This window comes from Anas acuta, chromosome W (genome assembly GCF_963932015.1).
Source record: "Anas acuta chromosome W, bAnaAcu1.1, whole genome shotgun sequence".
Lineage (NCBI taxonomy): Eukaryota > Metazoa > Chordata > Aves > Anseriformes > Anatidae > Anas > Anas acuta.
Window position 1 is genome coordinate 11,754,950 of NC_089016.1, and position 25,037 is coordinate 11,779,986.

General features: G+C 49.2%; 1 protein-coding gene and 1 long non-coding RNA gene across 2 annotated transcripts in view; one reads left to right on the forward strand and one right to left on the reverse strand.

The window, feature by feature from the left end:
• LOC137846970 (uncharacterized) overlaps positions 1-25,037 on the reverse strand; it is a 475,040-nt gene that overhangs the window by 124,100 nt on the left and 325,903 nt on the right. The gene's annotated exons all lie outside the window — the stretch shown is intronic.
• LOC137847410 (olfactory receptor 14A16-like) lies at positions 7,123-8,115 on the forward strand. Its single transcript, XM_068665687.1, has one exon. The coding sequence runs from the start codon at positions 7,123-7,125 to the stop codon at positions 8,113-8,115; it is 993 nt and encodes a 330-aa protein (XP_068521788.1).

Sequence of the window (25,037 nt, forward strand, 5' to 3'; positions counted from 1 at the left end):
CAAATTTGAACTCACTGAAACTCAATGCAGCAACTGGGTTGGTGAGAGCGATCTGAATGGTCAAAGAGTAAGGGGAGGGCAAACCAGGAGAGCAATGGGAAGTCCAGGTCCAGACAGGCAGGTGGAAAGGGGACATTCAGCATGTTCTGTGTAATCAAGATGGGTTTTGTGCCTGGAAGATGAGGGAGCACACCATGATAGACAAAGCGATGAGAATGCAAGTACAGGTGAACATCACTATTTCTTCTCCTGCCATTAATATAGACCATGGAAATTAGCATTTCTTCATGAAAGAAATTACACTTCACGTGAGAGGTTTCACAGAAGGGATTGAATCATTTGAGCTGATGAGTAGTCGCTTTATCATTTGAGTACTAAAGAAATAACTGGGTGTTCAGGCCGAGCGTTGCTGTCTGACCATAAGCATAACCAGGGAAAACCTCCAGTGGCCCCGTTGTGTTTGAGGCACTTCCCTGCACTGGCAGGTGTCAGAAAAGACCTGCAGGAGGCCGGAGCCCTTTGGGAAAATCAGGTGGAGCCAGGTGGAGTTCCCAGGGCACCTCCACTGCCAGCAGTGGTCTTTGTCCCTGTAACTGCAGCACAGTTCAGCACATGAAAACCTTTCTAATACAAGTCAGGGGTTCCTTCAGAAAAAAATAGAATAAATACAAATAAAATAAAATAAAATAAAATAAAATAAAATAAAATAAAATAAAATAAAGATAAAATAAAATAAAATAAAATAAAATAAAATAAAATAAAATAAAATAAAATAAAATAAAATAAAATAAAAGTTGAAATGACCACTGGAATCTGAGAAATTCAGCCTAAATCTTAGTAGACACCTGGACATCCATGGTTCTCTTGGGTCTTATGTGGCAAACTCAGGATGAAAACTAAAGAAAATATGTCTTCAAGTGGCTGTAGCTGTACCCATGAGATTGGCCTCTTTTGAGAAATTGCCCCTTCCACCCACAGAAACATAAACTGAGTAATGTGAAAAGAGCTGCTTAGTCAACAGAGTAGGGCAAAGTCCTACTTCCTGTGCTACAGATGCAGAAGGCAAAAAGAATTGCATTGTGCCTGACACTACTCTGGGATGTGTAACTCAGGTCAGGCAACTTTACCTTAGTGCTGACAAGTCCATCACTAAACCATGCTCCCAAGCACTACATTTACACCTTGGTTCTCCAGTGGATGAACCAGCTCATCAATTTCCTATCTGGGAGATCCTCTACGCATACACTAATCTCTTCTTCCTCTCTTACTTGACCAGCACGGTTACTGGGATGTGGAACACCCTCATCACTGTGCTGGTGCCTGACACCAAACACCTTCAGATGCCCGTGGCCTTCTTCCTGGGTTGTCCTTCTTCCTGAGTTGTCCTCCTTGCACAGCTCCACCACCCTGTGCCAGATGCTGGCCAGCTTCCTGGCTGAGGACAGCACCCTCTTTGCTCACAGAGGTGACAGCACTCTCAGCTGCACCTTCTGCATGACTGCAGTGCTTCCTGCTGGGGTCATGTCCTACAGTCAGCCCTGGGCTGTATGCCATTCCTGTTCTCTACAAGATTCGAGAAGTGGAAGGTCTGGCTCCAGAAGGCAGCTGTACCTGAACCGGGTGAATTTCTCTCATGTACACTAATTCCTTCTTCTCCTCCCAGCTACAGTTCTGTGGCCCCAGTGTTGTGGACACCTTCTGTGGTTTTGCCCCATTGCTGGAGCTGTCCTGCAGTGCCACGGTGATACTCTTGGTCTTTGATTTCATAATCTACATTTTGGATCCAATCTTCCTCTTCCCTCTCATGCAGTTTTCAGGTGTGTGTGTGTACTGTGTTGGCAGACTCAAAGACTTATCCTCCTGCACTTCTGTCCTCACGAGTGTCACTGTTTTCTATGATACTGCCATCAATGTCTGTGAGAAACCCATAACAGCCCTTCTCAGAGATCTTAATGAAATCCTTTCCTAAACCAACTTCCTCCCAGTCAGTCCTCAGGTTGCCTAGAGGTGGTACGGGAAAGGTGAGAGAGGTTCAAGTGGATCTGCAGATGTCATCATAAGACCTATCTCAAAGACCTTGGAAAGGACAGATGGATCAAAGACATTCCTCAGAACTTGGAAATGACAGATGTCAAACTCATCTGCTAAATAGGAAGGCAAGCAGAAGGATGATAAAGCCTAACCAAGGAATAAAAAGACAGCCTTAGCCTTAGCCCCCAAACCAGACCTAAACTGAAGTCCTCAAAACTTGCCCTTATCCTAAACCTTGAGCAGGATCCTTGAGCAAAACACCGATCCCTCTCTCGATGCCTTGCCATTCACTTGACCCTGGAGGGTGACCTCTAATTCCTAAACATTAACCTGATCATCTAATCCCCAAAGCCCTCCCGCATGCACACAGCACATCTCATCCTCAACCCCACTCCTATCCCTAACTTCAGCTGTTTGTCCCCTTGGGGCAGGGCAGGGACTGTGAGGTCCTGCAGCAGTCCCATGGCATTGGAAGAGGCATGTGAGGTGACAGGTATGTGATCAGATCAGAGGTCACAAGGAGGAGCTGGCTGGGAATGCTGGGATGAGGTCAGGTGTGCCTCAGGATGTGCTGGGCCTGCAGGAGGCACATGGCTGTGAAGGAGGCTGGGAGGTCACTTCTGTTTCTGGAGCTGATTGACCAGCAGAAGGAATGTGGCACAGAAACGGGCCATAAAGGGCAGAAGCATGCACATGGCATTGAAGATGATGGTGAGGCACCTTCTGTTCTGGTCAGGTGAGAGACCACAGGAAGACTGATGGGATGGGAGTCATGCTTGAGGTACAGTTTGTGAGACCATAGAATCAGAGAATGGCTCCTGTTAGAAGGGACCTTAAAGGTCACCTAGTTCCAAACCCCCGGCCATAAGCAGGGATGCCCCCCATGAGATCAGGTTGTCCAGGGCCTCATCTAACCTGCTCTTGATCAGCTCCAGGGATGGGGCACCTCTAACGTCTCTCAGCAACCTCTTCCAGTGCCTCACCTCCCTCTGAGTGAAGTTTCCTCCTAACATCTAATCTAAATCTCCCCTCATTTAGCTTAAAACCATTCACCTTTTGCCTTCTCATTATCTGACTGAGCAAAGAGTCACTCTCCATATTTTTTATAAGCCCCCTTTAAGTACTGAAAGGCCACAAAAAGGTCACCCTGGAGCCTTCTTTTCTCCAGAGCCCCAGCTCTCTTAGCCTTTATACATAGGAGACATGCTCCAGCCCCTTGATCATCTTTGTGGCCCTCCTCTGGACTTGTTCTACCAGATGCACATACTTCTCGTGCTGGGGACACGAGTCCTGGATGCAGGACTCCAAGTGGGGCCTCACAACGGCAGAGTAGGAGTAGAAGTAGAAGTGACCTCCCTCCACCTGCTGGCCACTCCTCTGCTGATGCAGCCCAGGATGCAGTTGGCCTTCTGGGCTACAAGTTCAGAATGTACTGTCTCACTGTCTCATTGTCGATCTCACTGTCTCTCACAGATAAAGATATTAAACAGCACCAGTCCCAGGACAGACCCCTAAGGTACAAGACTTGTCACCAGCCTCCACTTGGACATAGAGCTATTGAGCACCACTCTCTGGATGTGACCTTCAAGCCAACTCCTTATCCAATGAATGGTTCACCCATCAAATGCATATCTCTCCAATTTGGAGATCAGGATGTCATGTGGGACAGTGTCAATGGTCCTACAAAAGTCCAAGTAGATGACATAGGTCGGTCTTCTCTTGTTGTCTGATGTGGTCACTCCATTGTAGAAAGCCATCACACTGTTCAGGCATGATTTACCCTTTGGTGAAGCCATGCTGGCTGTCTGAGATCACCTCTTTGTCTTGCATGGGCCTTGACATTGATTCCAGGAGGATCTTTTCCATGATCTTGCCAGCCACAGAAGTGAGGCTCACCATTCAGTAGTACCATGGGTTCTCATTTCTCCACTTTTAATAAATGGGAGTGATGTTTCCTTTTTCCAGTCACCAGGGACTTCACCTGACTGCCAGGACTCTTCAAATACGATCGAGAGAGGCTTGACAACTACACCAGGCAATTCCCTCTGGGCCCTGGGATGCATGTCATCAAGCCCCGTAGACTTGTACTTGTTGAGTTCCATCAGGTGGTCTCAAACGTGCTCTTCACTTACAGTAGGTGGGACTTTGCACCTCCAGCCTCCATCTATGGCTTCAGGGAAATGAAAGACTTGGGAAGCCTGACTGGCAGGGAAGACTGAGGCAAAGATGTTGTTGAGTCCCTCAGCCTTCTCCATGTCTGTCATTACCAGTTCACCCTTCTCATCCATCAGAGGGGGTAAAATCTCCTTGGCCTTACTTTTCTGAGCAAAGTACCTATAGGATCTCTTCCTATTATTCCTTGCATTCCTTGAGAAGCTCAGTTCCATCCATGCCTTGGCTTTCCTTATCCCGTCCCTGCACATCTGAAACTGAAACATGTGAGAGATCCCAGGAAAAGTAACCCTGGATCCACAGAAGCCACTTGGGAAACAAAAACTATAGGTCGGAAGCGTGATTTTGTGGAGGTGCAGAGCTGATGGGCACATTGTGCAGGATGCGCCTAAAGACCTTTTTGTCCTTTTCTTTCCTGAGTACAATGATACTTCCTTCTCAGGAATGGAAGAGTCAACAGAGGTGAGACAGATACTCTGCGATCAAGAATGTCATCAGAAAGCTGATCCCAATAAGATATGGGGAGGTCAGAAGCTGCCTGGACAAGAGACATGTGAGATTTTGCGCTGGGAAGAGGAGCATGGCCAGCAGAAATTAATGGTTTCATAGAGGTAAAAGCATTCCTGCAATGCTGATACTGCAGTAACAATGAATTTAAAAAGTCACATATGGCCCTTACCTAACTGGAAACACTAATTTAAATCCCTAAACCTAAATGCTACTACAACACTCTGAAAAGAATCAATTTTCTCTCTTGATAACCATAACCTCTTCCCTTAAAACTAGCATTAAAATGCTCTATTTAACCCTAGACTCCCTGGCAGACGTAAAACACCCGTAAACCACAGAGCTTGTCCATACCTTAACCACAGACATGACAGCACAAGCAGAACAACAAAAAATCCCACTAAAACTTTGCTTAATCTCTAACCAGAAAATGAAAAAGAAGAACCGAGGGGGCTAGAGAAAGCTCAGCTTTACCTCAGGATCTCCTGCCCCAGCAGGAGGAATGTGACTGTGGCAGGGACTGTGAGGTCACTTCTGTCTCTGCACTTGATAGGGCAGCAGCAGGAATGTGTCACAGAAAGGGACTGTGAGGTCACTTGTGTCTGGAGGTGGCAGGTCAGCCTTGACTTCTCCCTGGGAGCTGCACTTTTGGGGTGACATCTGGCAGTGGCCCTGCTAGGCCAGCAGAAGGCACCTGCTTGGCATGCTGACTGGGGGATCCCCTCTGCCTCCAGACCCAGGAGGACCCAGACAGAAAGAAGGCCCCAGCATGGGTTGTCCTGTCCCTTCTGCTTGAGTCCATGACTGGGCAGCAGCAGGCACAAGGCTTGGCTGTGTGTAGCCAAGAAGCTGCAAGGCCAGCAGCAGGCCCCTGGCTTGGAAGCTTCTGCTGAGGTGACTTGTGTCTGGTTGGCTGAGAGGCCGCAAGGAGCCTGCTGGGTTGGGATGCCTACTTCAGGAGGGGTTTCCACCACAAGGATGCCATACGAGCAGTTGTGCCTTATCACCAGGAACCAGGCCAGCTTCCTACAGAGCTGACTTATGAGATATTTGGGTCCATGGCTTTGGCTATTGTCTCTGCCACTAAACCTTTTGAGGAGACAGCTGATCATTAAAGCACCAGAGCCTAAATGACTCCTCAGGGGCTCATTTAATTGGTGATTCCAATTCCTTTGGCTGGGCCTCTGTTACAGAGCAGGGGCCGGGCTCGTGGGATGGAGAAAACACATTTCAGAAAGTCCCATGATGAAGAGAAACAGCTGTGCCCAGGAGCAGCTCCTCTGCACAGCTGTGACTGGGGGCTGTGACTGCAGCTGGCATGGGGAGAGAAGAGAAAGAGAGAGTGGCTGAAGGCAGTTGGCAGTGGGAGGATGCTGAGAGCTGCCTGCAGGAGAAACCTGCGCAGCCCTTGACAAGGTAAGGGTCTGGCGGCAGGGCCATGCAGCTGCAGGTCCTGGAAGGGTCTCCTGCTGGGTCTTGTTTCTGGGAGGGCAGTGGGCAATGCAGTAGGCTTTGAGAGTCCTGCTGGGTTGCCCTGTGAGGTGAGGAAGTCTGGCAGAAGCCCCTTGGAGTGTCATAACCTAGCTACCCCTTGTCAGATAAGAGAGGGGTGGACAAGCCTCCTCCAGACCCTACAGGAGTGCAGCTGGGCTATGGGACGCTCCGGCTTTCAGATATCCAGCTCTGTCTGTGGGGCATCCTCCTGGGCTGCAGGCTGCTCTCCAGCAGGATGCAGCTCTCCTGTGGCATCCTTCTGTTATCCAGGTGCCCCAAGGAGAAGACACCTCCGTGCTAACACCATGGCCTTGCGTCCTGATGGCTGTCTGTGGGAAGCTGCAATGAGGTGTAATAAGGGCAATGACCTCTACACCTCTTGCTAGGAGGGAAGAGCTGAGAACTTGCTCACAACCCACAGACAAGGTGAGGTTTCTGTCCAGATGCACTTGGACTGGGGGTTCTCTGCTCTCAGCTGTCTCCTGTTTCTTCTCAGGGCAGCACCTGAGAGGGATGCTCCTGTAGCTAATAGAGGGGTAGCCCAGGGCAGCAGAGAGCAGGACTGATGGGCAGAGCTGCTCTGCTCAGTCTTCCCCAGAGGACAAGTCCTTTGCCTCTTGGCACCAACAGGATATCACCTGGAGTGTGGAAATAATGTCAGGGAGATCCGCCATCAAATACCTCTCCTATGTGTTATACGGGCAATTAGGATAAAATAAAGTGAGGAAAATAGTTGCAGCTTTGCTCTGCAATCAGCTCAGTTGTTTGCAACAATACTGCAAAGCTCATTGGTCTGACATTTTTCTGACTTTGAGTTATCCACCCTTCCGTTTTATTTCCTATTTTCCTTAGAGAGGTCTGTTCTAACATTGCTCTGCCTTCTCCTCTTCAACAGAGAAGCAAATAGAAAGTCAGAGAATGCCCAACATCAGCTCTGTGAGGGAGTTCCTCCTGCTGGCATTCGCAGACAAGCGGGAGCTGCAGCTCCTGCACTTCGCGCTCTTCCTGGGCATCTACCTGGCTGCCCTCCTGGGCAACGGCCTCATCCTCAGCGCCGTAACCTGCCACCACCGCCTCCACACCCCCATGTACTTCTTCCTCCTCAACCTCGCCCTCTTTGACCTGGGCTGCATCTCCACCACTCTGCCCAAAGCCATTGCCAATGCCATCTGGGACACCAGGGCCATCTCCTATCAAGGCTGTGCTGCACAGGTCTTCTTTTTCTTCTTCTTGGTTGGAGCAGAGTATTCCCTTCTGACCATCATGGCCTATGACCACTATGTGGCCATCTGCAAGCCCCTGCACTACGGGAGCCTCCTGGGCAGCAGAGCTTGTGCCCAGATGGCAGCAGCTGCCTGGGGCAGTGGCTTTCTCAATGCTGTCCTGCACACGGCCAACACATTTTCTCTGTCCTTCTGTCGAGGCAATGCTGTCGATCAGTTCTTCTGTGAAATCCCCCAGATCCTCAAGCTCTCCTGCTCAGATGCCTACCTCAGGGAAGTTGGGCCACTTGTGATTAGTATTTCTTTAGTCTTTGGTTGTTTTGTTTTCATTGTGTTGTCCTATGTGCAGATCTTCAGGGCAGTACTGAGGATGCCCTCTGAGCAGGGCCGGCACAAAGCCTTTTCCACGTGCCTCCCTCACCTGGCTGTGGTCTCCCTCTTTGTCAGCACTGGCATATTTGCTTACCTGAAGCCCCCCTCCATCTCTTCCCCATCCCTGGACCTGGTGGTGGCTGTTCTATACTCAGTGTTGCCTCCAGCAGTGAATCCCCTCATTTACGGCATGAGGAATCAGGAGCTCAAATATGCAGTGTGGAAAATATTTTATAACTCTTTCTTCAGCATTAATAATGTGCATAAAATACTAATAGGATTTCTGCAAACAAACACTCTTAGTGCAAATTCTTGAATGTAATTTTCTTTATTATTTATTTATTTATTATGTCCTGTTATTTTCACTAACTCTTGTTTCAGATATAAATAATATGAATCTTAGCCTCCTACTTGTTAAAGATTTACCTATAGAACCAGGCTTCCTCTGTAGATAAAGGCAATAAAGAATCCAACAGAAACGCATTGGTCTGAGCTGCCGTCTCTCTCCATCTCCTCTGGAGCTGGGGGAGCAGCCCCAGCACGCAGGAGGGGCTCAGGACCAAGATCCCAGCTGCCACATGCAGGAGCAACCCTGGTGGCCCTCAGGGCTGCCCCTCCCTGCCCGCTGGGCTCTGCCTCTCTGCTGCCTTCGGGTCAGGGCTGCTGCTTCCCTGGAGCCATGGCCAGCAGAAGGACATGACCTTTTCACTGCTGTTCTCTTTCGGCTTCCACATTGTGCTTCTTTTTTTTTCTGGGTAAGCCCTGATATCTCGTGTACCTTGGTGACAGTCCTGTTGTCTCTGCAGTGGCATCCCTGTGGCTGCAGGCAGCAGCAGACACTGTGCAGGCCTGGGTCACAGCTGCCTCCCTGCTAGCACCACAGTAACAGGAGGGTCTTGCTCAGGGCTAACCCAGAAGCCTTGACACCTCTTCCAAATGTGCTATCAGGAATGGAGCCAAGGGGTTGCTCCCTGCTCTTCTGTTTTCTGGGCTTCTTCATGGAGTGAAGGTCACAGGATGAAAGTCCCAGGGTGGTTTGTGCAGAAACAAGGGAAGGACTAAGTACTCGTGTGCATGGGCTGCTCAGGCTTCTAAGGCTGGGTCAGCTCTCACTGCAGGTTCTCCTCCCAGCCTCTTGCCCACCTGCAGCCAACTGACTCCTGGGGCAGAGTGAGAAGCAGAGAAGGCCTTGACACTGTGCCAGCACTGCTCAGAAACAGCGATCAGAACCACGGGTGACCAACACTGTTCTGGTCACATATCAAAAACACAGCAACACACGGTATGGTCTGCAGAGAGAAACTCTGTCCCAGTCAGTCTTTGTCCCCACAATGGATGAGACGCTCTGGAAGGAGCCAGGAAGGTGCTAATAAGCACCAGGACAATTGAGGAAGAACAAAGGCCCTTCTGAAGGGTCACTGCGTGCAACCTGAGAGGCAGTGCTGAGCAGTGGGGAGGGCCAGGAGAAAGACTTGTGAGAAGGCTGTGAGAAACAAGGAAATCCGGGGCTTTTGCAGATTCTGGAAGTCCTGCCTGAGTCCCCAGATGGAAAGCAATCTATGTCTGTGGGTTGACGAGAAGGAAGTCGTAAGTCCCAGATGGGGGACAGGGCTGAAGGGCCCTGCATGAAGCTGGGTGGATGGAGAAGTGTCCACCTTGCATGTGTGCCTCAGCCTGGGAGCAGGGGCCTGCCCACAGTGCGGGATGGCTGGGCTGTGCTCAGCCATGCCCCAGGAGATGACCTTGCTCTCTTCCTTCCCACCACTCCCCACACAGGGCGGGCCCTCAGGAAACACCCCTGATCCTGGAGATGCATCAACCTGCTGCAGTGAGGTGCCACTACTGCAGGAGAGTTGGAGAGACACATGGGGCCTGTGGGCAAGAGTGGCGTGGCCTGGGGAACTGAGTGCCTGGGACAAGTTACCCTGGAGCCACAGGAGCCAGTCTGGAAAGAAAACTTATAGGCAGGAACCGCACTTCTGTGATGGTGCAGAGCTGCTGGGCACAATGTGCAGGGTGCTCTGATGGACTTTTGTGTCTTTTTCCATCATGTCTTAAGTGACACTTTTCTCAAAATAGAGTAGCCAACAGAGCACTGACAGATACTCTAAGATCATGCAAGGCATCATAAACATGCCCCTAAAAAGATAACTGATATGGGGAAATCAGGAGAAGCCTGGCCAGGAGAAATGTGAGACTGAGAGGAGGGAATAGGGGCTTGGCCAGCAGAAATTAAGGATTTTGTAGAAGTAAGAGTGTTCAGGTTATGCTGATGCTGCTATAACTGTGACTTTAAATAGTCATACAAGGCTATTCCCCAGCTTCAACCTGTAAACTTAATTCCTACACCTAAATGCTACTAAAAGCACCCTGACAGGAATCCACTACTCTAATGAGTGACCTCAACGTATCCCTAGAAGACACAACTCAGCCCATAGCCACTTCCCCTAGCTCTTACTCTCTTAATCACTCTGATCTCTGCCCTTAATACTAGCATTAAAATAGTCTATTTAATACTAGACAACTGCTTAAGAGACCTAAACAAAACCCTAACTCCAAATAAATGTGAGGGGCCATGGATCTGGTCATCTTGTGGGCCACAAGGAGGAGATGGGCGGGAATGCTCTGAGGAGCTGACCTCTGCCTCAGGATCTCCTGTTCCAGCAGGAGGAATATGACTGTGGCAGTGACTGTGAGGTCACTTCTGTCTGGAGGTGGCAGGTCACCCTTGACTTCTCCCTGGGATCTGTACTTTTGGGCTGACATCTGGCAGTGGCCCTGCTAGGCCAGCAGAAGGCACCTGCTTGGCATGCTGACTGGGGGATCCCCTCTGCCTCCAGAGCCAGGAGGACCCAGGCAGAAAGAAGGCCCCCATATGGATTGTCCTGTCCCTTTTGCTTGAGTCCAGGACTGCGCAGCAACAGGCACAAGGCTTGGCTGTGTGTAGCCAAGAAGCTGCAAGGCCAGCAGCAGGCCCCTGGCTTGGAAGTTGCTGGTGAGGTGACTTGTGTCTGCTTGGCTGACAGGCTGCAAGGAGCCTGCTGGGTTGGGATGCCTACTTCAGGAGGGGTTTCCACTCTGAGGGAGCTTCCTTTGGTATTACGGAAGAGCAGGAGAGAAAAACTTGCCACAAAGTGTGCCCTGGAGGTTGGCTCTGGCCTTGAGGAGGAAGAAATGTCTCTCAAAGGGTCGTGCTGTAGTGCCACAGGTCACCCTCTGATCAGACCATGGCTTTGTGTTTCAAGGAACAGCTGGTGAGGGTTGACGAGACATGGGTTAAAGCAAGGGATGAGAGCAAAGTGGTGAACAGAGATGGGTATATGAAGACTTCAAGGAAATAGGACAAATTGTGGGGCAGTGTAGGAAAAGCTAAAAGAGGAGAAGGCAGAGGGTGCTGGCAAGAATGGAAGGTCCCAACAGCCCTGAAGGTTTTGTCGCCTTGGCTAGAGCTTATGAGCAGAGATGTTATACTCGTTGCAATGGAGCCTCATTGATTCCTTGCAACACTGTGCAGCACCTCAGAGGTGTCATACCAGTCTTCTTCTCATGGCATCACACTGCCCACCACAGCCCACAGACCCCAGAAAGAGCCTTGAGCCAGACATGAAGGTGCAGGATCTCCCCTTCCAGTGGCTGGGGCCAATCCTTGGCCCTTCTGCATCACCAAAACCAACCAAGACTTTTCTCAGCACAGTGCATTGCCTCTCTGTAACCATGGCCTCCAATTATCTGCCCTAACAAGTCCCTGGGGAGGCTTTGTTAGTAACAGCCCTCAGTGGGGCCCATTAATACTCCAAGTCACTTCAAAGTTTTCTTCTGACTTTACTTTCTCTAGCAGTTGCATCATTCACCTCTAGGTACCTGAGCTTCATAGACTGAACACCAAAATCCAACATGGAACTCATTAAAATGCAGAAACTCCTAACATCCCTTTGATAGTTTTCTTCAAGCCTTTATGCCTTGTGCAGCTAATTGCAGAGCTTGCAAGATGTAATTAAGGAAGAAGATTTCAAAGAGCAACCACTAAAAATATTTTCTTGTTTCAAAGGCTGAATTTTTCTGCATTTCAGTTTTGAACCTCATTCTCCTATTGCTATTGATCCAGGGTGACTTCTTTGGAGACCTTCATTGGGAGGAAGAGCAGAGAGTGCTGGTCTGACACCTCCACTGCCAGCAGTGGTCTTTGTCCCTATAACTGCAGCCCAGCCCAGCACATGAAACCCTTTCTAAGACATGTCATGGGTTCCTTAAAAAAAAAAAATAAATAAATAAAAAATAAAAAATAAAATAAAATAAAATAAAATAAAATAAAATAAAATAAAATAAAATAAAATAAAATAAAATAAAATAAAATAAAATAAAATACATTTGAAATGACCCTTGGATCCTGAGAAATTCAGCGTGAATCTCAGTAGACTCCTGGACATCCATGGACTCTCTTGGATCATCTGTGGAAAACTCAGGGTGAAAAATAAAGAAAATATATCATTATTGGCTGTAGCTGTACTCATGAGCCTGTCCTCATTGGGGAAATTGTCCCCTTCCAGACACAGAAACCTAAATTGAGTAAAGTGAAAAGAGCTGCCCAGTCAATAGAGTAGGGCAAAGTCCTACTTCCTGTGCTATAGATGCAGAAGGCAAAAAGAATTGCATTGTGCCTGACACTACTCTGGGACGTGTAACCCAGGTCAGGCAACTTTACCTTAGTGCTGACAAGTCCATCACTAAACCATGCTCCCAAGCTTTACATCTACACCTTGGCTCTCCAGTCGATGACCCAGCTCATGGTTGCCAATCAGGGAGTCTCTGTAAGTGTGACACTGCCTCAGGTTCTCCACCATGGTAGCCATTGGCACCTGCTGTTCTTCAACCCTCAGCAAACCCCCAACAGAAGGATTCTGTGGAAGGCCAAGCAAGGTAGACAACTGTTTCATGTCCTTTGTCTCCAAGGCAGCTATGCCAAGGCCCCACCAGTGGTGCCCTCTTAGAACTCTGAATTCCCTCTCCTGAAGCAGTCTATGCCGAGGATGCACATAGCCTCTGGGCCAGACCCAATGGGGTGCTTTTGCACTCCCAATACCTCCTTGATGCCACCAGTCCTGTCACGTTTCAAAACCAGGAAGCAGCTTCTTGACCAGTCAGGGTCTCCAGGGGCAATGAGCATCCACCAGTGATGACTCAGTCCAGCCCTGACTCCCTCACCCAGCACCCCATGCCCTCATGCCCCTGTGTCCAGGTGGCACCCAAGTAGAAGACCAAGGCCTTGAGCCTGGTATTAACTGAGCATCTTCTTCACTCCAGTTTGGGAAGAAGAGCCATGAGCACTGAGCAACTTCATTTTATGAACAAGATGCCACAACAGAGTACAGGTGTCATTTAGGGATAAACACATTCAGAGAAAGCCTCTAGGTGACACAGCGGACTGGTCATCTGAAAAAGAGGAATGAAAGTAAACATTTTACTGCAACCAGAATTTTAAAGAATGCAATACCTTAAGGTCACAAATTGACGAAGATTAACTTAAGTAAAACTAGAAAAGTGAGATAGAAAATTTATTGCTAAGTAAATATTACCGCTAGAATCAGTTTCTTCAGTGTTGCTTTCAGCTCCTGGTTCCTCATGCTGTAAATGAGGGGGTTCACTGCTGGAGGCACCACCGAGTACAGAAATGACACCACAATGTCCAAGGATACGGAGGAAATGGAGGAGGGCTTCAGGTAGGCAAACATGACAGTGCTGACAAAAAGGGATACCACGGCCAGGTGAGGGAGGCACATGGAAAAGGCTTTGTGTCGCCCCTGCTCAGAGGGCATCCTCAGCACTGCCCTGAAGATCTGAACATAGGACACCACGATGAAAACAAAACAATTAAAAACTAAAGAAACACTAAACACAAGTGCCCCAGCTTCCCTGAGGTAGGCATGTGAGCAGGAGAGCTTGAGGATGTGGGGGATCTCACAGAAGAACTGGTCCAAAACATTGCCTTGGCAGAGGGGCAGGGAAAATGTGTTGGCCGTGTGCAGGACAGCATTGAGAAAGCCACTGCCCCAGGCAGCTGCTGCCATCTGGGCACAAGCTCTGCTGCCCAGGAGGCTTCCGTAGCGCAGGGGCTTGCAGATGGCCACGTAGCTGTCATAGGCCATGACAGTGAGAAGGGAAAGCTCTGAACCAAAGAAGAAGATGAAAAAGAAGACCTGTGCAGCACATCCTTGATAGGAGACGACCCTGTTGTCCCAGAGGGCATTGGCCATGGCTTTGGGCAGAGTGGTGGAGATGCAGCCCAGGTCGAGGAGGGCGAGGTTGAGGAGGAAGAAGTACATGGGGGTGTGGAGGCGGTGGTGGCAGGCTACAGCGCTGAGGATGAGGCCGTTGCCCAGGAGGGCAGCCAGGTAGATGCCCAGGAAGAGCGCGAAGTGCAGGAGCTGCAGCTTGCGTGTGTCTGCAAATGCCAGCAGGAGGAACTCCCTCACAGAGCTGATATTGGGCATTTGCTTTGGACATGGAGACTGCAAAATGAGAAACAAATATACATATATACAGTCTTATGAGTAATGTCAGACTAAAATTCAGTTAATTTCCAGTGAAAGCCTTACATTCCATTTCCAAAAGGACTTTTGTCTATCTCCCTGTCTGGAGTCCTGCTTTGTGCTTGCTGAGTGTCCTGTACACAGCAGCCATCTCCGCCCATCAGCCTCCAAGTTGGACACTTCTGCTCCACTGCAGTGGTAAATGTCGTTGCTGTGGGGGCAAAGCTCAGCCAGAGTTCATATTGAGGAGGGCTGCTCTGTCCATCCCCTCATTCCCAGCTGCTGGCTTCTTGCAGCACTCATCTGGGGGATGGACATACTCAGAGTTTGTGCTAAAAAACCACATCCCCCTGCCTTCAGGTCATAAAGAACAGCACAGAAAAGTCCAGTCTGTAAGCAGAAAGAAGGGAAGGGATATTCTGAGGTTCATCACTAAACTGTTTGTGTATCAGTTCAATGCAATAGGAAGCTGGCCCGTACGATAGCGCCGATAACTTTTTCTTTACAGAACTAAGAGAGGCCTCGAGATTAACTCCCCTTGTCCTTATGGGGGACTTCAACTTGCCAGACGTTAACTGGGAGTGCCACACGGCTGACACGAGCAAGTCCAGGAGGTTCATGAAGCACCTAGATGATAACTTCTTGGTGCAGGTGTTAACGGAGCCAACTAGGAAAGGTGCCCTCCTAGACCTGTTGCTAGAAAACAGAGAGGGTCTGGTGGGAGATGTGGTGATTGGTGGCCGCCTCGGTCATAGCGACCATGAAGTGGTTGAGTTCAAAATTTACGGTGACAGAAGGAAAAGTGCCACCAAAACCTCATCCCTAGATATGGGGAAGGCGGACTTCAGGCTGCTCGGGGAACTAGTCAGCAAGGTCCCCTGGGAAGCTGCTCTTGAAGGCCTCGATGTCCACCAGTGCTGGTCATTCTTTAAGCGATGCCTCCTAGAAGCACAAGATCAGGCAATTCATAAATATCACAAGTCAGGCAGGCGGGGCAGGAGGCCGGCGTGGCTGACCAGGAACATTCTAATGGAGATTAGCCAGAAACAGAGAGTGTTTCGCTACTGGAAGGAGGGCCAGGTGTCCTGGAAAGAATACAGGGATGCTGTTCGTGTTTGTAGGAATTCTGGGCTGCTACAGGAACTGGAGCTGGAGCGGCTGCAGGAACTGGATCTGGAGTGGCTGCAGGAGCTGGAACTGGAGCGGCTGCAGGAGCTGGAGCTGGAGCGGCTGCAGGAACTGGATCTGGAGTGGCTGCAGGAGCTGGAACTGGAGCGGCTGCAGGAGCTGGAGCTGGAGCGGCTGCAGGAACCGGATCTGGAGTGGCTGCAGGAGCTGGAACTGGAGCGGCTGCAGGAGCTGGGACTGGAGCGGCTGCAGAATCCACCGTAGGGGTCACAGTGGCCGTTGGATCTGTCACAGGGCTTGGAGTGGCCGCAGGGTCTGTCACTAAGTTGATAGCAGTATCAATGGCAGCTCGATAGGCATGAGCCAGGCCCCAGCACGTTACAATGATTTGTGTTACTTTGGAACTGCCAGAATCATGACACCTTTTTTTCAAGCATTCTGCCAGTTTTTGAGGATTTTGCCATTGTTCAGGGGTGAATTTCCAACACACTGGGGGTGCCAACTGCTCTAGATGCCTGCCCATATCCACCCATACTCCCTGCCACCCACAACTATCCTGCCTCCGGGCAGATCTCCGGATGAGCTTCCCAAGTAGTTGTTTAACATTAAGCAGAACCTGAAGTGCATTCATGAGGCAGAACAACAAGACTATGGTATTCTGAGTATTCCAGAAATATTCAATATCTTGGAGAGCTATTGTGACAAGCTCAGGGGATAAGAGGTTGGTGAAGGAGGAAGGCAGAGTGATCCAGGAGGATACAGGGGTGGTGAAGGAGAAAGGGAGAGTAATCAAGTAAGAAAAAATATCCTCCCCTTTCCCCTCCACGGATTGACTCCCTAATGGAAAAAAACAATAGGTATAATTGCTAATAGTTTCCAAGATACAGTTTCCAAAGTACAGAGTCGACGATGTTACTGAATACAAATAACAAGTTAGAGTCATGACCACATATTTCATCGTCTCATAAGCCATTGCTACAACACACAGTACCATAATGATCTGAAACCAGGGCCCGGAGAGGATAAACAACACGACAGAGAGCAAATACGGAAAATAATGTACTATAATACTCAATTTGGAAAACAGGCGCAGCAGAGTTGAGATTAAAGCAATCAGCATTATGACAAGTGACTATTAAGCAGGTCTAATCCTTACACCAATTTTAGTTTAACACACTCTGGTCAGATCTGCCGTTATCTCAACCTTTCGTGCCCCACGTTGGGCGCCAAAAAGACTGTCGTGGTTTAACCTGGCCGGCAGCTAAACACCACGCAGCCGTTCGCTCACCCTCCCCCCTCCCTCTCTGGGACGGGGGAGAGAAATGGAAAGTGAAGCCCGTGAGTTGAGATAAAGACAGTTTAATAAGACAGGAAAATAATAATAACAAAATAATAATAACAATAATAACAATAATAACAATAATAATAATATGGTGATAATAGGGAAATAATAATAATATGTACAAACAAGTGATGCACAATGCAATTGCTCACCACTCGCTGACCGATGCCCAGCCTAACCCCGAGCAGTCCGGCCCCCTCCCCCCGGCTAGCCACCCCTATATATTGTTTAGCATGACGTCAGATGGTATGGAATACCCCTTTGGCTAGTTTGGGTCACCTGTCCTGGGTCTGTCCCCTCCCAGCTCTTACTGCACCCCCAGCCTGCCCGTTGGCAGGACAGAGCAAAAGGCTGAGATGTCCTTGGCTTAGTATAAGCACTGCTCTGCAACAATTAAAGCATCGGGGTGTTATCAGCACTCTTTTCATCCTAAGCCAAAACACAGCATTCCACCAGCTACTAGGAAGAAAATTAATTCTGTGCTAACTGAAACCAGGACATCTATAGCACACCTAGAGTTGAAGCTGGCTGTGTCTGTGAGAGAAAATAAAAAGGGTTTTTTTAGATATGTGAATGGAAAAAGGAGAACTAAAGAATACATAGGGCCGCTCCTTGATAGGGAAGGTCTCCTCACAGACAATGACATAGGCAAAGCAGAGACGCTTAACGCCTTCTTTGCCTGTCTTCAATGCCGATGATGGGCTTCGGGACCCAGGGTGCCCTGGGCTGGAGGACCGGGACGGTGGGGATGACAAACTCCCAACTGACCCTGAACGTGTGTGGGATTTGCTACTCCACCTGGATCCCTACAAGTCCATGGGTCCGGATGGGATTCATCCCCGGGTGCTGAAAGAGCTGGCGGACGTCATCGCGGAACCTCTCTCAATTATTTTTCAACGATCCTGGGAATCTGGAGAGGTCCCGGTAGACTGGAAGCTGGCAAATGTGGTGCCGATTTTCAAGAAGGGTCAGAAAGAAGACCCTAGCAATTACAGGCCTGTCGGTCTCACGTCAGTGCCTGGTAAAATCATGGAGAAGATGGTTCTTGAACTTATTGAAGCGCACCTGGGGGACAATGCAGTCACTGGTCCCAGCCAGCATGGGTTTGTGAAGGGTAGGTCCTGCCTAGCTAACCTGATTTCCTTTTATGATAAGATCACCCGTATGGTGGACCAAGGGAAACCAGCTGATGTGATTTTTTTTGGACTTCAGCAAGGCTTTCAACACGGTTTCCCATAGGATCCTACTGGACAAAATGTCCACCATACAGCTAAATAAAGACATTATACGATGGGTGAACAATCGGCTAACGGGCAGGGCCCAAAGGGTTATGGTAAATGGGGCTGCGTCAGGCTGGCGGGCGGTCACCAGCCCGGTCCCTCAAGGCTCCATTTCAGGGCCGGTACTTTTCAATATTTTTATAAACGATCTGGATGTAGGAATAGAAGGTATTTTGAGCAAGTTTGCTGATGACACCAAACTTGGAGGAGTTGTGGACTCGAATGAGGGTGGAAAGGCCTTGCAGAGGGATCTGGATAGGTTGGAGAGCTGGGCGATCACCAACCGCATGAAGTTCAATAAGAGCAAGTGCCGGGTCCTGCACCTGGGACGGGGAAACCCCGGCTGCACGTACAGACTGGGCGATGAGACGCTGGAGAGCAGCCTAGAAGAGAGGGATCTGGGGGTCGTGGTAGACAGCAAGTTGAATATGAGCCAGCAGTGTGCCCTGGCAGCCAGGAGGGCCAACCGTGTCCTGGGGTGCATCAAGCACGGCATCGCTAGTAGGTCAAGGGAGGTGATTGTCCCGCTCTACTCTGCGCTGGTGTGGCCTCACCTTGAGTACTGTGTGCAGTTCTGGGCACCACAGTATAAAAAGGACATGAAACTGTTGGAGAGTGTCCAGAGGAGGGCTACGAAGATGGTGAAAGGCCTGGAGGGGAAGACGTACGAGGAACGGCTGAGGGCACTGGGCCTGTTCAGCCTGGAGAAGAGAAGGCTGAGGGGAGACCTCATCGCAGTCTACAACTTCCTCGTAAGGGGGTGTCGAGAGGCAGGAGACCTTTTCTCCATTAACACCAGTGACAGGACCCGCGGGAACGGGGTTAAGCTGAGGCAGGGGTAATTTAGGCTTGACATCAGGAGGGGGTTCTTCACAGAGAGGGTGGTTGCACACTGGAACAGGCTCCCCAGGGAAGTGGTCACTGCACCGAGCCTGTCTGAATTTAAGAAGAGATTGGACTGTGCACTTAGTCACATGGTCTGAACTTTTGGGTAGACCTGTGCGGTGTCAAGAGTTGGACTTGATGATCCTTAAGGGTCCCTTCCAACTCAGGATATTCTATGATTCTATGATTCTATGATCTAGGCGACCTGAGGAGTGACCGGGAGGATGATGTTTGCATGGGAAAGGGTTTCGGTAAAATCTCTGAGGAGGACTGTTATGGGCTTCACACAGACATTGATGGCAGTATCATAGAAAAGAGTGACACTTGTGTAGACAGAAGAGCAGGTGGATAAGGCCTTGGGCCTGCCAACACAGGACGCACAAATATGAGAATTGCATGAGAGGGAAGAGGAAGATTGGATCCAAAATGTAGATTATGAAATCAAAGACCATGAGTATCACCGTGGCAGTGCAGGACAGCTCCAGCAATGCGGGAAAACCACAGAAGATGTCTATGACACTGGGGCCACAGAACAGTAGCTGGGAGGAGGAGAAAGAGTTAGTGTACATGAGAGAAATTCACCCGGTTCAGGTACAGCTTCCTTCTGAGTCAGGCCTTCCAGTTCTTGAGCCTTGCAGAGAACAGGGATGGCATACAGCCCAGGGCTGACTGTAGGACATGGCCCCCAGCAGGAAGCGCTGCGGTCATGCAGAAGGTGCAGCTGAGAGTGCTGCCACCTCTGTGAGCAAAGAGGGTGCTGTCCTCAGCCAGGAAGATGGCCAGCATCTGGCTGTGTTGGGTCTGTCTGAGCTGGAGTCACCTTTTCCCTGCAGCAGCCCGCACAGTGCTGTGCTCTGCACTCGTAGCTGGAACAGCACTGATGTCACTCCAGTGTTGTGTCTATTGCTGCGTAGTGCTGGCACAGCATCAGGACTCCTAAGCCCCCAAGAGCCAGCAGGCTGGGGGTGGGCAAGTGATGGGGAGGGGACATTGCCGGGGCAGCTGACCTAAACCAACCAAAGGGATATTCCATAACGCCTGATGTCACACTCAGCAATAAAAGGGGGGGCTCTCGTGGGGGAGGGGGCTGTTCCTCCTGAACAACCACTACGCGTTTGAGGCCCTGCTTCCCAGGACGTGGCCGAACACCGCTCGCTGATGGGAAGTAGAGAATAATTTTTCTCTCTCTCTGTGCTTCCGCGCGGACTAATTTTTTCTTTTGTATCTGTTTCTCCTTCCCATTCCCTTTCCCTTTAATTAAACCTTTCTCATCTCAAACCTCGAGTTCTCTGTGTTGTATTTTCTCCCCCTCCTTCTGAGGAGAGGGGGAGTGAGAGAGCGGTTGTGGTGGAGCTTGGCTGCCCACCTGAGTAAAACCACCACACTGGCGCAGGGTGGTGGAGCTGTGCAAGGAGGACAACTCAGGAAGAAGGACAACCCAGGAAGAAGGCCACGGGCATCTGAAGGTGTTTGGTGTCAGGCACCAGCACAGTGATGAGGGTGTTCCACATCCCAGTAACCGTGCTGGTCAAGTAAGAGAGGAAGAAGAGATTAGTGTATGCGTAGAGGATCTCCCAGATAGGAAATTGATGAGCTGGTTCATCCACTGGAGAACCAAGGTGTAAATGTAGTGCTTGGGAGCATGGTTTAGTGATGGACTTGTCAGCACTAAGGTAAAGTTGCCTGACCTGAGTTACACATCCCAGAGTAGTGTCAGGCACAATGCAATTCTTTTTGCCTTCTGCATCTGTAGCACAGGAAGTAGGACTTTGCCCTACTCTGTTGACTAAGCAGCTCTTTTCACATTACTCAGTTTATGTTTCTGTGGGTGGAAGGGGCAATTTCTCAAAAGAGGCCAATCTCATGGGTACAGCTACAGCCACTTGAAGACATATTTTCTTTAGTTTTCATCCTGAGTTTGCCACATAAGACGCAAGAGAACCATGGATGTCCAGGTGTCTACTAAGATTTAGGCTGAATTTCTCAGATTCCAGTGGTCATTTCAACTTTTATTTTATTTTATTTTATTTTATTTTATTTTATTTTATTTTATTTTATTTTATTTTATTTTATCTTTATTTTATTTTATTTTATTTTATTTTATTTTATTTTATTTTATTTTATTTTATTATTTTATTTGTATTTATTCTATTTTTTTCTGAAGGAACCCCTGACTTGTATTAGAAAGGTTTTCATGTGCTGAACTGTGCTGCAGTTACAGGGACAAAGACCACTGCTGGTAGTGGAGGTGTAAGACCTCCAGAATCTTCTTTTCCTCCTAATGCAAGTCTACAAAGAAGTCACCCTGGATCAGTAGCAATAGGAGAAAGACGGTCTAAACTGAAATGCAGCAAAATTCAGCCTTTGAAACAAAAAAATATTTTTATTAGTTGCTCTTTGAAATCTTCCTTAATTACACCTTGCAAGCTCTGCAATTAGCTGCACAAGGCTTGAAGGCTTCAAGACAACTATGGAAGAGATGCTAGGAGTTTCTGCATTTTAATGAGTTCCATGGTGTATTTTGGTGCTGAGTCTGTGAAGCTCAGGTACTGAGAGGACAATGATACAACTGCTAGAGAAAGTAAAGTCAGGAGGAAAAGTTGAAGTGACTTGGAGTATTAATGGGCCCCACTGAGGGCTGTTACTAACAAAGCCTCCCCAGGGCCTTGTTAGGGCAGATAATTGGAGGCCATGGTTACAGACAGGCAAAGCACTGTGCTGAGAAAAGTCTTGGTTGGCTTTATTGAAGCAAAAGAGACAAGGCCTGACCCCTGGAACTGGGAAAGGAGATCCTGCACACCCAAGTCCAGCTCAAGGCTGTTCCTGGGGTCTGTGTGATATGGTGAGCAGTGTGATGCCATGAGAAGAACACTGGTATGACATCTTCGAGAAGCTTCACAGTGTTGCAAGGAATCTATGAGGCCACATCACAATGAATATAACATTTCTCCTCCTAAGCTCTAGTCAAGGGGACAAAAACCTCAGGGCTGTTGGGCCTGCCATTTTTACCAGCAACCTCTGCCTTCTCCTCTGCAGACCCTATCACATTCTGACTTATTTCCTTGAAGTCATCCCTCACCAGCTGTTTCTTGAAACACAAAGCCAAGGTCTGATCAGAGGGTGACCTCTGGCATCACAGTGTGACACTTTGAGGGACATTTCTTATTCTATCGTGCTAATGTGTAACTTCCAACGTATACTCCACAGAAGTTTCTTCTCTCCTGCTCTTTCCTAATACCACAGAATGCTCCATCAGGGTGGAAACCACTCGTGAAGTAGGCACCCCAACCCAGCAGGCTCCTTGTGGCCTGTCAGCCAACCAGACACAAGTCACCTCAGCAGCAGCTTCCAAGCCAGGGCCCTGCTGCTGGCCTTGCAGCTTCTTGGCTACACACAGCCAAGCCTTGTGCCTGCTGCTGCCCACTCATGGACTCAAGCAGAAGGGACAGGACAACCCATCTGGGGGCCTTCTTTCTGCCTGGGTCCTCCTGGCTCTGGAGGCAGAGGGGATCCCCCAGTCAGCATGCCAAGCAGGTGCCTTCTGCTGGCCTAGCAGGGCCACTGCCAGATGTCAGCCCAAAAGTGCACATCCCAGGGAGAAGTCAAGGCTGACCTGCCAGCTACAGACAGAAGTGACCTCCCAGTCCCTTTCTGTGACACGTTCCTGCTGCTGCCCTATCCACTGCAGAGGCAGAAGTGACCTCACAGTCCCTGCCACAGTCACATTCCTCCTGCTGGGGCAGACGATCCTGAGGTAAGGCTCAGAGCATTCCGAGCCATCTCCTTGTGGCCCACAAGCTGATCAGACCCATGGCCCCTCCCATTCGTCTTTGAATGCCGTGTGACTACACGGTAACCTCGGTTCCTGCCTTGCCCCAAGGTGCCAAGCGCCTTAAGGTAAGGTTTAGGAGGGGTGTTGAAGGTGAGAAGGTTAATGCACAAGTACAGGGACTTTCGATGTTATTTGTTCATGTATGGTATTAGGGACTAGGGCTCACCTTTCTGTATTAAACATTAAGGAAAATTTATTTGTTGTGTTACCAAGTGTTTGGTATTCTGTTTAAGGTGTGACATCTGTGGTTAGGGTATGGACAAGCTTTGTGGTCTAGGGTTTTGTTTATCTCTGTTAAGAAGAATAAGGTGATCTTTAATGTCCCTTTGAACCAAAACTATTCTATGATTCTGTGATCCCATATTTCTATGATTATCTGTGACACTGCTACCGTTGTCCATACAAAGCCCATAAAGGCTCTCCTCAGAGCTTTTAATCAAGAATTTTGGTTAGTCCGGCTGGCATCCTCTTACAAGTGGTGTCCCCCAGGGGTCGGTACTGTGACCTATCTTGTTTAAGGTCTTTATTGATGACCTAGACGAGGGGATTGAGTGTACCCTCAGTAAGACTGCAGATGACATCAAGTTGGGAGGTAGTGACGATCTGCATAAGGGTGGGGTGGCCTCTCAGAGGGATCTGGATAGGCTGGATTGCTGAGCTGAGGTTAATGGGACGAGGTTCAACAAGGCCAAGTGCAGGGTCCTGCACTTTGGCCACAATAACTCCATGCAACGCTATAGGCTTGGGGCAGAGAGGCTAGAAGACTGTGAAGAGGAAAAGGACCTGGGAGTGTTGATGGATGCTTGGCTGAAAATGAGCCAGACGTGTGCCCAGGTGGCCAAGAAGGCCAAGGGCATCCTGGCTTGTATTAGAAATAGTGCAGCCAGCAGGAGCAGGGAGGTAATCATCCCCCTGTACAACATCCTGACAGGAATCCACTATTGTAAAGCAGAACTCAAAATATCACCTGAAGAAAAACTCAGCGCATAGCCCCTGTGCCTTTCATTTACTCTCTTGCTCACCCTTAACACTAACATTAAATGCTCTATTTATCCCTAGACTTCTTGCCAGACCTAAACACAACCCTAAGCTGTAATGCTTGCCCATACCCTAAGCAGAGACCTGACACCACAAACAGAACACCAAACCTTCCAACTAAAACTTTGTTTACTCTCTAAACCAGAAAGGTAAGCCCCAGTCCATAAAGGACAAGAGAGAGGTGAGCTCTGCCTCAGGATCTCATGGCCCAGCAGGAGGAATGTGACTGTGGCAGTGACTGTGAGGTCACTTCTGTCTCTGCACTTGATAGGGCAGCTGTAGGCACGTGTCACAGAAAGGGACTGGGAGGTCACTTCTGCCTGAAGCAGCTGACAGGTCACCCTTGATATAGACCTGGGATCTGCACTTTTGGGCTGACATCTGGCAGTGGCCCTGCTAGGCCAGCAGAAGGCACCTGCTTGGCATGCTGACTGGGGGATCCCCTCTGCCTCCAGAGCCAGGAGGACCCAGGCAGAAAGAAGGCCCCCAGATGGGTTGTCCTGTCCCTTCTGCTTGAGTCCATGAGTGGGCAGCAGGAGGCACAAGGCTTGGCTGTGTCTCCACAAGAAGCTGCAAGGCCAGCAGCAGGCCCCTAGCGTGGAAGGTGCTTCTGAGGTGACTTGTGTCTGCTTGGCTGACAGGCCAGAAAGAGCCTGCTGGGTTGGGATGCCTACTTCAGGAGTGGTTTCCACCCTGACGGAGTTTACTTTGGTAATATGAAAGAGCAGGAGAGAGAAACTGCCACAAAGCGCACCCTGGAATGTTGGCACCGGCCATGAGGAGGAAGAAATATCCAGGGGAACAACTGGTCCGTCTGCTAGAGTTAGAGGCAAAGAAGGTGTTAAGAGCCTCAGCCTTTACCTCCTTTCTTGTTACCAGATTTCCCCTCACATCCAATAAAGGATGATGATTCTCCCTAATCTTCCTTTATGTGAAGTATTTATATAAGCAGTTTTTATTTTCTTTGACAGTAATATACCAATGGAGCTCCAGCTGGGCTTTGGCCTTTCTAATTTTGAGCTGCACAGCCCCATAATATTCAGGACACAGCTCCAGACAAACTGAAAGCATGCATGGGAGGAAAGCACGAAAGACTTTCCTGCAAGTCCTGATGCTGCTGTCTTGTCAGAGATAGCACAATCACATGGAATTAGAACTGTCTGCCTGACAGAATGGAGAGTCAGTCCACAGGAATCTAGAGAAACT